At 37.7% G+C, this 17,359-nt stretch overlaps 1 protein-coding gene across 2 annotated transcripts in view; it reads left to right on the top strand.

Annotated features, from left to right (window-relative positions):
- The window catches only part of LOC102810236 (uncharacterized), a 33,027-nt gene extending 23,060 nt beyond the window's left edge, over positions 1 to 9,967 (top strand). For both annotated transcript variants that reach the window (XM_085492479.1, XM_085492478.1), the window contains exons 9-14: positions 103 to 231; positions 1,623 to 1,794; positions 4,926 to 5,038; positions 5,236 to 5,367; positions 7,297 to 7,479; positions 7,663 to 9,967. In XM_085492479.1, coding sequence (XP_085348605.1) covers positions 103 to 231; positions 1,623 to 1,794; positions 4,926 to 5,038; positions 5,236 to 5,367; positions 7,297 to 7,479; positions 7,663 to 7,829 — 896 coding nt within the window. In that variant the 3' untranslated portion in view covers positions 7,830 to 9,967. The remainder of the gene's footprint in view (positions 1 to 102; positions 232 to 1,622; positions 1,795 to 4,925; positions 5,039 to 5,235; positions 5,368 to 7,296; positions 7,480 to 7,662) is intronic.
- Positions 9,968 to 17,359: the final 7,392 nt, after the last annotated feature.

Here is a 17,359-nt window from a genome sequence, read left to right as displayed (position 1 = left end):
TAACACCACACTGCTAGTGCGTGCGTGCGTGCGTGGGTGGGTGCGTGCGTGCGTGCGTGAGTGAGTGTGTGAAATAACGTTTTATAATATTCTTCTTTACAGGTTGTGAATTAAACAGGTATGGTGGACAATGCCAATTTCAGTGTGTCTGTGAAAATGGTGCCACGTGTCATCCGTTTAATGGAGCATGTCAATGTGCTCCAGGATGGATATCACCAGATTGCACCATAAGTAAGTATATATTGCCATCATTGTTAAATGATTAGTATAAGTATACACTGCCATCATTGTTAAATCATCAGTATAAGTATATACTGCCATCATTGTTAAATCATTAGTATAAGTAGAGACTGCCATCATTGTTAAATGATTAGTATAAGTATACACTGCCATCATTGTTAAACCATCAGTATAAGTATATACTGCCATCATTGTTAAATCATCAGTATAAATATATACTGCCATCATAGTTAAACCATCAGTATAAGTATATACTGCCATCATAGTTAAATCATCAGTATAAGTATATACTGCCATCATTGTTAAACCATCAGTACAAGTATATACTGCCATCATAGTTAAACCATCAGTATAAGTATATACTGCCATCATTGTTAAATCATCAGTATAAGTATATACTGCCATCATTGTTAAACCATCAGTATAAGTATATACTTCCATCATTGTTAAATCATCAGTATAAGTATATACTGCCATCAGTGTTAAACCATCAGTATAAGTATATACTGCCATCATTGTTAAATCATCAGTATAAATATATAATGCCATCATTGTTAAATCATCAGTATAAGTATATACTGCCATCATTGTTAAATCATCAGTATAAGTATATAATGCCATCATTGTTAAATCATCAGTATAAGTATATACTGCCATCATTGTAAAACCATCAGTATAAGTATATACTGCCATCATTGTTAAATCATCAGTATAAGTATATACTGCCATCATTGTTAAATCATCAGTATAAGTATATACTGCCATCATTGTTAAATCATCAGTATAAGTATATACTGCCATCATAGTTAAATCATCAGTATAAGTATATACTGCCATCATAGTTAAACCATCAGTATAAGTATATACTGCCATCATTGTTAAATCATCAGTATAAGTATATACTGCCATCATAGTTAAACCATCAGTATAAGTATATACTGCCATCATTGATAAATCATCAGTATAAGTATATACTGCCATCATTGTTAAATCATCAGTATAAGTATATACTGCCATCATTGTTAAATCATCAGTATAAGTATATACTGCAATCATTGTTAAATCATCAGTATAAGTATATACTGCCATCATTGTTAAATCATCAGTATAAGTATATACTGCAATCATTGTTAAATCATCAGTTTAAGTATATACTGCCATCATAGTTAAACCATAAGTATAAGTATATACTGCCATCATTGTTAAACCATCAGTATAAGTATATACTGCCATCATTGTTAAATTATCAGTGTAAGTATATACTGCCATCATAGTTAAACCATCAGTATAAATGTATACATGCCATATAATGTCATATATAGAATGACTTTGACAGTGACTATACTATTTATAGGATGTGACCAGCATTTGTTGCATTACAGGCACTGCAGCTGTTGACATCACTCCAAAACTTCAAAGTTTCAAGTACGGCGACAGACTTGAGCTAAAATGCCAGTTATATCATATGAACAGCACTGGCGTTGTGTTTGAATGGAGTTTGAATGATGTACAAATTAGTAGTACAAGAAATATTACTGTAAAGAATACAAAGAGGTGAGATGATTGCAATCACTTTCATTAGTTGTCTATTTGTTTAATTGTCAGGATACACTTCATTATGAATGAATAAATGAGTGAATGAATGAGTGAATGAACATACGAAATGCCTGGCAGATGGATGAATGAATGGATGGATGGATGAATGGGTGGATTAAAGGATGGATGAATGGATGGGTGGATTAAAGGATGGGTGGATGAATGGATGGATTAATGGATGGGTGGATGAATGGATGGATTAAAGGATGGGTGGATGAATGGATGGATTAGATGATGGGTGGATGAATGGATGGATTAAATAATGGATGGGTGGATCAATGGATGGATGAATGAAAGAATGGATTAAAGGATGGATGAATGGATGGATGGATGGATGAATGGATGGGTGGATTAATGCATAGATTAAAGGATGGGTTGATTAAAGAATGGATTAAAGGATGAGTGGATGAGTGGATGAATGGATGGATTAGATGATAGGTGGATCAATGGATGGATCAATGCATGGTGGATGACTGGATGGATTAAAGGATGGATTGATGAATGGATGGATGGATTAATGGATGGATGGATGGATTAAAGGATGGGTGAATGAATGGATGGATGGATTAATGGATGGATGAATGGATGGATGGATGGATGGATTAAAGGATGGATGGATGGATTAAGGGATGGGTAGATGAATAGATGGATTAATGAATGGATGAATGGATGGATGGATGGATGGATTAAAGGATGGGTAGATGAATGGATGGATGAATGAATGGATCGATTAAAGGATGGATTAAAGGATGGTTTGATGAATGGATGGATTAAAGGATGAGTTGATGAATGGATGGATTAGAGGATGGGTGGATTAATGGATGGATTAAAGGATGGATGGATTAAAGGATAGATTAAAGGATGGTTTGATGAATGGATGGAATAAAGGATGAGTGGATGAATGGATGGATTCGAGGATGGGTGGATGAATGGATGAATTAATGGATGGGTGGATGAATGGATGGAGTAAAGGATGGGTGGATGAATGAATGGATTAGACGATGGGTGGATGAATGGATGGATTAAATGTCGGATGGGTGGATGAATGGATGGATGAATGAACTGATTAAAGGATGGATGAATGGATGGATGGATGAATGAATGAATGGATGGGTGGATGAATGAATGCATGGATTGAAGGATGGGTGGATGAATGGATGAATTAATGGATGGATGAATGAATGGATGGATGGATTAATGGATGGATGGATGGATTAAGGGATGGGTAGATGAATAGATGGATTAATGAATGGATGAATGGATGGATGGATGGATTAAAGGATGGGTAGATGAATGGATGGATGAATGAATGGATCAATTAAAGGATGGATTAAAGGATGGTTTGATGAATGGATGGATTAAAGGATGAGTTGATGAATGGATGGATTAGAGGATGGGTGGATTAATGGATGGATTAAAGGATGGATGGATTAAAGGATAGATTAAAGGATGGTTTGATGAATGGATGGAATAAAGAATGAGTGGATGAATGGATGGATTCGAGGATGGGTGGATGAATGGATGAATTAATGGATGGGTGGATGAATGGATGGAGTAAAGGATGGGTGGATGAATGAATGGATTAGACGATGGGTGGATGAATGGATGGATTAAATGTCGGATGGGTGGATGAATGGATGGATGAATGAACTGATTAAAGGATGGATGAATGGATGGATGGATGAATGAATGAATGGATGGGTGGATGAATGAATGCATGGATTGAAGGATGGGTGGATGAATGGATGGATTAATGGATGGGTTGATGAATGAACGGATTAAAGGATGGATGAATGGATGGATGGATGGATGAATGAATGAATGGATGGGTGGATGAATGCATGGATTGAAGGATGGATGAATGGATGGATGGATGAATGAATGGATGGGTGGATGAATGTATGGATTGAAGGATGGTGGATGAAGAATGCATGGATTAAAGGATGAGTGGATGAATGGATGGATGATTGAATAGATGGATTAATGGATGGATGAATGGATGGATTAAAGGATGAATGAATGAATGAATGAATGAATGAATGAATGAATGAATGAATGAATGAATGAATGAATGAATGAATGAATGAATGAATAAATGGATAATTGGATGGATGGATGAATAGATGGATTAATGGATGGATGAATGGATGTATTAAAGGATGGATTAATGAATGGATGAATGGATGGATAATTGGATGGATGAATGGATGGATGAATGGATGAATGGATGGATGAATGGATGGATGAATGAATGTATGGATTGAAGGATGGATGAATGGATGGGTGGATAAATGGATGGATTAAAGGATGGATGAATGAATGGATGGATGGATGAATGAATGGATGGATTAAAGGATTGAAAAATGGATGGATTAAAGAATGGATGGATTAAAGGATGGATGGATTAAGGATGGATGGATTAAAGGATGGATGAATGGATGAATGAATGAATAGATGGATTAAAGGATGGATGAATGAATGGGTGGATGAATTAATGGGTGGATGGATGAATGGATGGGTGGATGAATGGATGGATTAATGGATGGATGGATTAATGGGTGGATGGATGAATGGATGGGTGGATGAATGGATGGATTAATGGATGGATTAATGGGTGGATTGACTAATGGATGGATTAATGGGTGGATGAATGGATGGATGAATGGATGGATTGATGGGTGGAAGAATTGATGGATTAAAGGATGGATGAATGGTTGGGTGGATAAATGGATGGAATAAAGGATGGGTGGATAGATGGATCCACGGATGGATGTGTTGGTTGATGGGTTGGCAACTGAACAGACAGACGGATGATACGAATTGGATAAGATGGATCAGATGATACATAGATTGTATGAGATTAATTGGATACGATTGATTTGGATGGTGTGGATTGAGTGAGATAATTGGATTATAGATTGATTGCCTGATAGATTAATTGGATCAGGTTGGTGAATAAATACATTGTAGTTTGACACTCTCCTGCTAAAGCACACAATAAAACTTATTATGTATAACAACAGAAATTGACCATAATCAGCTAATGTAATTCTCTGATTGCCGTCTATAATGTACCATTCACATTTCAGCTCCAGTACTTTGACTGTGATGCATTTCAGTGATGATGATGGTGGTATATATAAATGTGTAGCATACAACGAAGCTAAACTGGTATCACAGGATATGGCAGTCACATTTGATGGTATGAATGCACTAGCTTACACGTGAAGAAAATAAAATGTTTAATGTGAACATTCGGCAAGATAGAAATCAATCATTCAATATTATTAATTCATTATTCTTTTCTTCTCCTTAATACTTGTGAGTTCCACGCCACTAAACCCATTCTAATGACTCTTTTTTTCTCATGTTATTTAATTATGTACTTATGTAACAAAGGTTGTCATGATGGTCTTTGGGGCGAAAAGTGTGACAAAATCTGTGGATGTGAACATAATGGTGTATGCCAACGTTTCAAAGGTTGTATCTGCACAGATTATCATGAAAGGTGGGGAGAGACCTGTGATAAAGGTAATTCGAATGCGAGGAAATTATTGTATCTATATTTAGTCCCCGTTCGGACGCAGTCCAAAAACGGGGACTTATGTTTTGACCTCCGTTTTGTCCGTGCGTGCGTGCGTGCGTGCGTGTGTGCGTGCGTGCGTCTGTGCGTGCGTCCGGACCTGTATCATACATATGCACGTCAATTTGTTTCACGATCTGATTCAAGATGGCCGAATGGCGGCCATTTTTGTGCTAAAAATCATCAAAATCAAGCATTTCCCGGCTGTTTACAGATGGATTCTGTTCAAACCTTGTATATCCGTTGGACATTATAGGACCTTGATGAACATCATTTTGTTTTACGATCTGATGCAAGATGGCCGAATAACGGCCATTTTTGTGCTAAAAAATCATAAAAATCAAGCATTTCTCGGCTGTTTACAGATGGATTTTGTTCAAACTTGATATATACATTAGACATTGTGGGACCTTGATGAAAATAGTTTTGTTTTTCAGATAACATTCAAAATGGCCGACTGGCGGCCATTTTGTTTTAATGAATGGGCTTCTAGACCCATATTTCCAACTTGTTTTGACTGATTATGTTCAAATTTTAAATATTCATTATACATCATGTCATAGATAGACAGATATATTGGTTTGACGATCCTATTCAAAATGGTCGAATGGTTGTCATTTTTGTGCTAAAAAATCATCAAATATCAAGCATTTCTGGCATTTATGGATGGATTTCGTTCAAACTTGGTACATACATTAGACATTACGGGTTCCTGGTGCACGTCATTTTATTTTTCAGATCAGACTCAAAATGGCTGTCCGGTGGCCATTTTGTTTTAATGAATGGGTTTCCAGACCCATATGTCTGACTTATTTTGACTGATTATGTTCAAATTTTTATTATTCATTATACATCATGTCACAGATATACGGATATATTGGTTTGACGATCCTTTTCAAAGTGGCCTAATGGTCGCTATTTTTGTTTTAAAAAACTTGTTTTATTTTTTAGATCGGATTCTGAATGGCTGACTAGTGGCCATTTTCTTTTAATGAATGGGCTTCTAGAGCCATATCTCTGACATGCTTTGACTGACTATGTTCAAATTTCATATATTCATTATACATGTATTCATAATTGTTAAACAATCATCATATTACTGACATGTTTATATTTCAGCTATATTACTATAAGCAAAACTTTGTATCTTAAATTTGATAACTAACGGGAATGTGCCATGCATGGCTTGTTACTATGTGTTTCTAGCCACAAAGACATGTTTAGACTGTTTCCAAGCCTGAATACTTTCGCCGAAATGGGGCTATTCTCACTCATGTTTGGAAATATATAAGATCAATGTACATAATGTGTATATCTGACATCAGATGCTGATTCGTTTGGGACATGAATTTAGACTCATTACAAAAAGAAACAGCTGTGGGGCTTGTTTGAAATATTCTGTGTTAATGGAAACACCTGAAATAAACATTTAACAGACACATTTCATACATTAACATGTGTTGATTATTAGCACGCATCCTACTAGCATTATGAATAAAATGCTGCAACTTCTTAAATCGGATTCCCCTGACTTCAGACATTGGTAGCTGAAAATATATAATAGCCATGAAATAATGTCTGAAATACACACCACTGAATGCATCCATGATGTGAGTAATTAATATTTCAACATGGCTGATCTCAGATCTTATTACATATCGTAAGGCATTGTGAAACTCTTATCAGTGTGGACGTCTTATATGTACACGCTTATTTTTAAGCTTTGCGGGACCAGATCGAGAAACGTTTCTAACTATCTTTGTAGTTTGAATATAATTATATAATTGAATATAATTTCTTCATTATCGCCACAGGACAGAGGTAATCTACGTAAATACTGACGTTTCTACTTTTTTTCTTGTATATGATTCATTTAGTATGTTATTGCGAGGGAAACAGTACGTGTCACGAATATGAAGGTTTCTGCCAATGTGAAGAATGGGAATGGGGTCATCTCTGTCAACATAGGTGTGATTGTGGAGGAGGCGCTGACAGATGTTTACCTAGTGATGGTGAATGTGTGTGTCGACTAGGATGGTCGGGCGAACGATGTGACTTCGGTAAGTGGAGTAAACAAACGGCAAGATGTTTCAAAATATAATTTCGCTTTAAAATCATGCTGAAAGTCAAACTATGTTTTTGTTCCACTTCCAGAAAATTACGTCGAGTTTTCAGTTATTCCGGCCGCTAGTGACCATTGTTTTAGTAAAATTATGCCAAATTCTCTTGCATTGTATTTTTAGATCTGAAGAGGCCAGCTTTTATCATTGGAATGATATTCACGGGTTTGGTTTTACTCATCGTTGCCATTGTTGTAGCAGTCAGGTATTACCGACGTCATTATAGTGGTTACACGAATGTGCATGATAGGAAACTACTAGTTACCAGCGCTGACAACAACGTCATGTAGTTGTGTATTGACCTCAAAGATCAGCTGTATTGAGGACTATATTGTTTTGTTTTGAACTTGATGCAAGTGATTTGATTGAGACATTATTCGCTTTAGGGCAACACATCGCGAATTCTAGGTTATGTGTATTAAATTTGCTTTTAAAATATATATATATGTATGAATACTATTTAGAACAACTATATTGCCATAAGTTTTGATACTCGCTCTGTGATTAAATATGGAGGTTATATTGACATAATTGAGTACAAAAAAATGGGTTTAAAAAATGCTTAACATTTCAAAGAGGATTGTTATATATTATTTTATATATTTTATTTTATCATCTTGATCGTAACACTTTTTTATTGTTGGCAGTTTGTTTTTAACTGGGCATTTACAATTTTAGGAAGCCGTAACGTATCTTCAATTATTGTCATTACGTTATAACTGCCTGGAAAAAAACTTGTATACAAAGTTATGATATGATGATACAATTTGCCAAAAAACCATGTAACACACAGGACTCTGTTCGTCACCCCGTCCCCCGATTGTGTTGCGTTGATTAGCAGTGCTTGGGAGGCTACAAATACTTCAGTGGGTTATAGCGCCCTCTCGCGGGCGGGGATAGTTTCGTTAATATCAAACTCATTATCATATGTTAGATTGGAATTGGGGTTGCTGAGATAAACTTTAGTACAATCATTTTTTATTTCCATCTTAGTGACATGTTTTGAATTTTAGGTACGTTTTTTATTTTTGCAACTGTACTTCGTAAATGCCTTTCAAAAATGAAAAAGATAGACCCTGGTTATCTTCAAAAATGACAAATGTGCATTTCAAAAATTTTAACAAGTAACATTTAGTTGGAAATGGATGGAGCTACTACAAGTTATATATTCACGGCAGAATATTTTACTATTGTTGGTTGAAGTATTGAAACAACAGTGTTTTTGTTTGAATATGTGTTTTTTGACATTCTCACATATTCATGTATATCAAAATTTGCATAAATCCTAACCTGAACTTGTTTATTCTAACCACAGTCTCTTAACGGTGTTGATTATTCACCGAGTTCAAATTGGTCATGTGACTTATTGAACATGTATAATGGATTGGTAATGAACAAATTCTTATTGTCTTTTTCTGACTATTCATATGCATTTTTTTAATATTGAAAGTAACCTACCAATACTCCTAATACATAGGTAGGATGGCATGTTAATTTGCATATTACATATATCATCATCATACCGCTAGCATTGAGTTGATTTATTGAAAAAATAAATAATATTGAAAAAACGATTTGGGGAATCTTTGCCTGAGTCACATGTATTTGTAATCATGCATACCAATGTGAAAACTATAAACTTATAGCGAAATATTACTGGGACACCTTTTATTAATAATTTGTATTTCAATAAAATTTACATGCATCAGTTAAAATCACTTACATAAGGTATCTTACGTTAGGCATAATTGTATGGAATTATATATTCAATTACCTATATACTTTGAATATTTTAGTTGTCTGTTCTCTACCTAACATCAAGACCAACTCCATGTTGTAATATTAAAATTAGCAGCTTTCATTTTTTTTAATTTATACTAGTTTAAATATTCTTCAGATGTTTGTACATATAAATCAGAATGTTTGGCTCATGGATCTGTGCTTATTTTTCACTATTCACGGGAAAAAGTGTACCCTAACGTTTTTCGACAATAATTATATGTTTTCACATGTCATGGGAAGCATCGCGAATAACGTTAAATAATTCAGACGAATCACAATTCAGAAAAATTAAAAATTGCCAATTATAGATCATGAGAAACCTCAATATGTCCATGTTCAACCAGTAAACATGTACAATGTCAAAATATTTTTTTTCTATATTACCGCGCATTTCCGCCATCAGATTGTTTACACTTATATTATACCAGCCAGTGAGTGCACGTTTGTGATAATATGAAAGGTATTATTTAGTTGGCGCTAGAGGGCGATGTCCGTGTGCCGTTGTCGAAGCATAAACATTCTATAAACCTGGGACCCGGATATATGAAATTATTGCAACAGCATTTTTAAAACGTAATATTACATACGAATAAACTAATCCTACCATTTGTGATATTGAAAAGCAAATAAACCAGCCTTTAATATACGCTGTCTATTACTGTGAAGTGTGTTCTACGCGTGGGTTTACTGTGTTCAAATACGTCCTTTTTTATATTACGCATGCTCATACTGAGTGGTTTCTCAAAATGACTACTAATTAGGTAACTTCATACTGATAAAAGATGTATTGAAAACAATTCGAGCTACTTTTACAGCAATTGTTTTTATTATTATTTGTGCAGCTTCCCCAAACACGAATATGTTCGGTACTATCAATTCAGCTGTAGTACACTCCGTAAGTGTACTTGAACAATTATTCAGCGAATAAAAAAATCTTTTCTACAAATCTGAGACTAAATATCACCTCCAAGGAATACGTTTAGTCATATCGATCCCCACTCAAATTGAACACACGCCAGTTGACTATGTGAATCAGTGCGTTGCACTAACTAAGGTTTGATTTGAGGATGTGACTCCCAAATACAGACCCAACATAAACCACTTGAAGATGAAAAGTATAATTTTAATGAAGCGCGGCAGTCGTCGAGACGCGCATGTGCGATATTTGTGTTGATAAATATTGATTTTCCCACAATCCAATGCGCCCTTTTAATGGAGATCACAAGTATGAGGTTTTACCTGGGCTCGACTTGCACTCATTACCACGTGTGACTTTTTCGATACCTTCCAATCACCTACAAAAACCTAATCAAAGTTTCGTAACGTCTCAGTTTGTACTCTTTGATCAGTCAAAGTCGCCATCTTATATGAAACCCATAGATCTTGCGTGGCGTGACGACTACCGCCCTTTAAGTATAAGTTTAGACCAAATTCCGATTTAATATACCTTATTAAAATCTTATTATTTTTGGGAAATCATTAAGATTTAATTTTTTGTCAAACATTTTGGTAATAATTAAAAAATAGGTGCCGTACGCGAGCGCCGGTTCGAGTCACGCACGCAGTACGTGTTTACTATAATTAGACATAGTCTTTACCTTGCCGTTTATTCGGTGTTATTTGCTTATTTTGGTAATAAATTTGGAAATCGTGCACACGATTGCCGTTATCGTCTCATCATAGGCCAATATGTGCGATATATATATACCCATCTTAGACACCCCGTCATCTATACAAAGTGCCCGGGCCCGGGGGGTTATACTGTGAAAAATGTTATTTTTGCTGGGAATTTATTATCGAAATTTTCCTTGAAGGTGTGATTCAGTGAAAATAAAATCTTACAAGAATAATCATTTCTGCCACGTTTTACATTTACCTCTTTAAAAGTCAAGGAAAAACAACAAAAAAGTCTTTTCATGAAAATCGATTCCAGCTAAAATAAAGTATTTTACATTATGCTGTATAAAAGACCACCCATTACAGTTCAAAACACAAATATTACCTATCCGGGATTACAAAGTAACGGTGAATTAGCGTTTCCATCGTATACCCCCGGGTTGGGCGTGCATTTAAACGCACTACCCGTGCCGTCCCCTATAATAGATTCGCTTTAATTTCCATGGCAACTGCTTTGGAGTGATAACTGTGTTGCTGGGTTACCGAGCACCTCTATTTGAGCACGCGAAAACACGAGTAAAACAATTAGTTAAAAGGTCTCTTGTAAAACAGGTAGACGTGCCTGATAGTTCAAAGGGCTATGTATGAAGCCAAAAAACATTATGGAATAAATTTAAACAATATCAAATTGTAGTTTCAGCCAAACGTAACATTTAATCTAGTATGGCGGTGTGTGGGTTGGAGTAGAGCATATTTTACGTAGTATGGCGTGTGTGGGTTGGAGTAGAGCATATGTTGCCTAGTATGGCGGTGTGTGGATTGGAGTAGAGCATATTTTACGTAGTATGGCGTGTGTGGGTTGGAGTAGGGCATATTTTACCTTGTATGGCGTGTGTGGGTTGGAGTAGAGCATATTTTACGTAGTATGGCGTGTGTAGGTTGGAGTAGAGCATATTATACGTAGTATGGCGTGTGTGGGTAGGAGTAGGGCATACTTCACCTACTATGGCGTGTATGGATTGGAGTAGAGCATATTTTACCTTGTATGGCGTGTATGGATTGGAGTATATCACATTTTACCTAGTATGGCTGTGTATGGATTGGAGTAGAGCATATTTTACCTTGTATAGCGTGTATGGATTGGAGTATATCACATTTTACCTAGTATGGCTGTGTATGGGTTGGAGTAGAGCATATTTTACCTAGTATGGCTGTGTATGGAATGGAGTATAGCACATTTTACCTAGTATGGCGGTGTGTGGGTTGGAGTAGAGCATATTTCACCTTGTATGGCGGTGTGTGGGTTGGAGTAGAGCATATTTTACCTAGTATGGCGGTGTGTGGGTTGGAGTAGAGCATATTTTACCTTGTATGGCGGTGTGTGGGTTGGAGTAGAGCATATTTTACCTAGTATGGCCGTGTATGGGTTGGAGTAGAGCATATTTTACCTTGTATGGCGGTGTGTGGGTTGGAGTATAGCACATTTTACCTAGTATGGCGGTGTATGGGTTGGAGTAGAGCATATTTTACCTAGTATGGCGTGTATGGATTGGAGTAGAGCATATTTTACGTAGTATGGCGTGTTTGGGTTGGAGTAGAGCATATTTTACGTAGTATGGCGTGTGTGGGTAGGAGTAGGGCATATTTTACGTAGTATGGCGTATGTGGGTAGGAGTAGAGCATATGTTACCTAGTATAGCGTGTATGGGTTGGAGTAGAGCATGTTTTACCTAGTATGGCGCGTGTGGGTTCGAGTAGAGCATATTTTACCTAGTATGGCGTGTATGGGTTAGAGTAGAGCATGTTTTACCTAGTATGGCGTGTATGGATTGGAGTAGAGCATATTTTACCTAGTATGGCGGCGTATGGGTTGGAGTAAGGCATATTTTACCTAGTATAGCGTGTATGGGTTGGAGTAGAGCATTTGTTACCTAGTATAGCGTGTATGGGTTGGAGTATAGAATATTTTACCTAGTATAGCGTGTATGGGTTGGAGTAGAGCATGTTTTACCTAGTATGGCGTGTGTGGGTTGGAGTAGAGCATGTTTTACCTAGTATGGCAGTGCATGGGTTGGAGTAAGGCATATTTTACCTAGTATGGCGTGTGTGGGTTGGAGTAGAGCATATTTTACCTAGTATGGCGGTGTATGGATTGGAGTAGAGCATATTTTACCTAGTATGGCGGTGTATGGATTGGAGTAGAGCCGATTTTACCTAGTATGGCGTGTATAGGTTGGAGTAGAGCATTTGTTACCTAGTATAGCGTGTATGGGTTGGAGTATAGCATATTTTACCTAGTATAGCGTGTATGGGTTGGAGTAGAGCATGTTTTACCTAGTATGGCGTGTGTGGGTTGGAGTATAGCATATTTTACCTAGTATAGCGTGTATGGGTTGGAGTAGAGCATGTTTTACCTAGTATGGTGTGTGTGGGTTGGAGTAGAGCATGTTTTACCTAGTATGGCGGTACATGGGTTGGAGTAAGGCATATTTTACCTAGTATGGCGTGTGTGGGTTGGAGTAGAGCATGTTTTACCTAGTATGGCGGTGTATGGGTTGGAGTAAGGCATTTTTTACCTAGTATGGCGTGTGTGGGTTGGAGTAGAGCATATTTTACCTAGTATGGCGGTGTATGGGTTGGAGTAAGGCATATTTTACCTAGTATGGCGGTGTGTGGTTTGTAGTAGAGCAGATTTCTCCTAGTATGGCGTGTATGGGTTGGAGTGAAGCAGATTTCACATAGTATGGCTGTGTGTGGGTTGGAGTAGAGCATATTTCACCTAGTACGGCTGTGTGTGGTTTATAGCAGAGCAGATTTCTCCTATTATCACTGTCTATGGGTTGAGTAGAGCATATTTTACCTAGTATGGCTGTGTATGGGTTGGAGTGAAGCAGATTTCACCGAGTATAGCTGTGTGTGGTTTGTAGTAGAGCAGATTTCTCCTAGTATGGCTGTGTATAGGTTGCAGTAGAGCATATTTTACCTTGTATAGCTGTGTATGGGTTGGAGTACAGCATATTTTACCTTGTATAGCTGTGTATGGGTTGGAGTACAGCATATTTTACCTTGTATAGCTGTGTATGGGTTGGAGTATAGCACATTTTACCTAGTATGGCGGTGTGTGGGTTGGAGTAGAGCATATTTTACGTAGTATGGCGTGAGTGGGTTGGAGTAGAGCATATTTTAAGTAGTATGGCTGTGTATGGGTTGGAGTACAGCATATTTTACCTTGTATAGCTGTGTATGGGTTGGAGTGTAGCACATTTTACCTAGTATGGCGGTGTGTGGGTTGGAGTACAGCATATTTCACCTTGCATGGCGGTGTGTGGGTTGGAGTAGAGCATATTTTACCTAGTATGGCGGTGTGTGGGTTGGAGTAGAGCATATTTTACCTTGTATGGCGTGTGTGGGTTGGAGTAGAGCATATTTCACCTAGTATGGCTGTGTATGGGTTGGAGTACAGCATTTTTACCTTGTATAGCTGTGTATGGGTTGGAGTATAGCACATTTTACCTAGTATGGCGGTGTGTGGGTTGGAGTAGAGCATATTTTACCTAGTATGGCGGTGTGTGGGTTGGAGTAGAGCATATTTTACCTAGTATGGCCGTGTATGGGTTGGAGTAGAGCATATTTTACCTTGTATGGCGGTGTGTGGGTTGGAGTATAGCACATTTTACCTAGTATGGCGGTGTGTGGGTTGGAGTAGAGCATATTTTACCTAGTATGGCGTGTATGGATTGGAGTAGAGCATATTTTGCATAGTATGGCGTGTTTGTGTTGGAGTAGAGCATATTTTACGTAGTATGGCGTGTGTGGGTAGGAGTAGGGCATATTTTACCTCGTATGGCGTGTATGGATTGGAGTAGAGCATATTTTACGTAGTATGGCGTGTTTGGGTTGGAGTAGAGCATATTTTACGTAGTATGGCGTGTGTGGGTAGGAGTAGGGCATATTTTACGTAGTATGGCGTGTGTGGGTAGGAGTAGAGCATATGTTACCTAGTATAGCGTGTATGGGTTGGAGTAGAGCATGTTTTACCTAGTATGGCGTGTGTGGGTTGGAGTAGAGCATGTTTTACCTAGTATGGCGTGTATGGGTTAGAGTAGAGCATATGTTACCTAGTATAGCGTGTATGGTTGGATTAGGGCATATTTTACCTAGTATGGCGGTATGGGTTGGAGTAGAGCATTTGTTACCTAGTATAGCGTGTATGGGTTGGAGTATAGCATATTTTACCTAGTATAGCGTGTATGGATTGGAGTAGAGCATGTTTTACCTAGTATGGCGTGTGTGGGTTGGAGTAGAGCATGTTTTACCTAGTATGGCGGTGTATGGGTTGGAGTAAGGCGTATTTTACCTAGTATGGCGTTTATGGGTTGGAGTAGGGTATATTTTACCTCGTATGGCGTGTGTGGGTTGGAGTAGAGCATATTTTACCTAGTATGGCGGTGTATGGATTGGAGTAGAGTAGATTTTACCTAGTATGGCTGTGTGTGGTTTGTAGTAGAGCAGATTTCTCCTAGTATGGCGTGTATGGGTTGGAGTGAAGCAGATTTCACATAGTATGGCTGTGTGTGGGTTGGAGTAGAGCATATTTCACCTTGTACGGCTGTGTGTGTTTTATAGCAGAGCAGATTTCTCCTATTATCACTGTCTATGGGTTGAGTAGAGCATATTTTACCTAGTATGGCTGCGTATGGGTTGGAGTAAAGCAGATTTCACCTAGTTTGACTGTGTATGGGTTGGAGTGAAGCAGACTGCACCTCGTATGGCCGCGTATGGGTTGGAGTGAAGCAGATTTCACCTAGTATGGCTGTGTGTGGTTTGTAGTAGAGCAGATTTCTCCTAGTATGGCGTGTATGGGTTGGAGTAGAGGTGATGTAAATTGAGAGTAGTAATGGGGTTTGTGGTTGGGTAGTGAATATTGAACATAGTATGTCATTGTGTGGGTTGGGGTAGTGAATATTGAACATAGTATGTCAGTGTTAGGTTGGGGTAGTGAATATTGAACATAGTATGCCAGTGTGTGGTTGAGTATTGAATATTAAACATAGTATGTAAGAGTGTGGGTTGGAGTAGTGCAGATTGAACATAGTGTGTCGGTGTGTGGTTTGGGGTAGTGCATATTGAATATAGTATGCCAGTATGTGGGTTGCTGTAGTGAATATTGAATATAGTATGCCAGTGTGTGGGTTGTGGTAGTGAATATTGAATATAGTATGTCAGTGTTAGGTTGGGGTAGTGAATATTGAACATAGTATGTCAGTGTGGGGGTTGGGTAGTGAATATTGAGCATATGTTAGTGTGTGGTTGGGTAGTGAATATTGAGCATATGTTAGTGTGTGGTTGGGTAGTGAATATTGAACATAGTATGTCAGTGTGTGGGTTGCGGTAGTGAATATTGAACATAGTATGTAAGTGTGTGGGTTGGGGTAGTGAATATTGAATATAGTATGTAAGTGTGTGGGTTGGGGTAGTGAATACTGAATATAGTATGTCAGTGTTAGGTTGGGGTAGTGAATATTGAACATAGTATGTCAGTGTGGGGGTTGGGTAGTGAATATTGAGCATATGTTAGTGTGTGGTTGGGTAGCGAATATTGAGCATATGTTAGTGTGTGGTTGGGTAGTGAATATTGAACATAGTATGTAAGTGTGTGGGTTGGGGTAATGAATATTGAACATAGTATGTAAGTGTGTGTGTTGGGGTAGTGAATATTGAACATAGTATGCCAGTGTGTGGTTGGGTAGTGAATATTGAACATAGTATGTAAGTGTGTGGGTTGGGGTAGTGAATATTGAATATTGTATGTAAGTGTGTGGGTTGGGGTAGTGAATACTGAATATAGTATGTAAGTGTGTGGGTTGGGGTAGTGAATATTGAACATATTATGCCAGTGTGTGGTTGGGTAGTGAATATTGAACATAATATGTAAGTGTGTGGGTTGGGGTAATGAATATTGAACATAGTATGTAAGTGTGTGGGTTGGGGTTGGGGTAGTGAATATTGAGCATATGTCAGTGTGTGGTTGGGTAGTGAATATTGAACATAGTATGTGAGAATGTGGGTTGGAGTAGTGAATATTGAACATAGTATGTCAGTGTGTGGGTTGGGGTAGTGAATATTGAACATAGTATGTTTGTGTGGGTTGGGGTAGTGAATATTGAACATAGTATGTAAGTGTGTGGGTTGGGGTAGTGCAGATTGAACATCGTATGTCAGTGTGTGTGTTGGGGTAGTGCATATTGAACATAGTATGTCAGTGTGTGTGTTGTGGTAGTGAATATTGAACATATAAGTATGTGTGTGTGGGTTGCGGTAGTGTAGATTGAACATAGTATGTAAGTGTGAGGGTTGGGTAGTGAATATTGAACATAGTATGTAAGAGTGTGGGTTGGAGTAGTGAATATTGAACATAGTA

The sequence above is a fragment of the Saccoglossus kowalevskii genome, chromosome 17, assembly GCF_978046115.1.
Source record: "Saccoglossus kowalevskii chromosome 17, keSacKowa6.1, whole genome shotgun sequence".
Taxonomy (NCBI): domain Eukaryota; kingdom Metazoa; phylum Hemichordata; class Enteropneusta; family Harrimaniidae; genus Saccoglossus; species Saccoglossus kowalevskii.
This window is presented reverse-complemented; position numbering and strand designations above follow the sequence as displayed.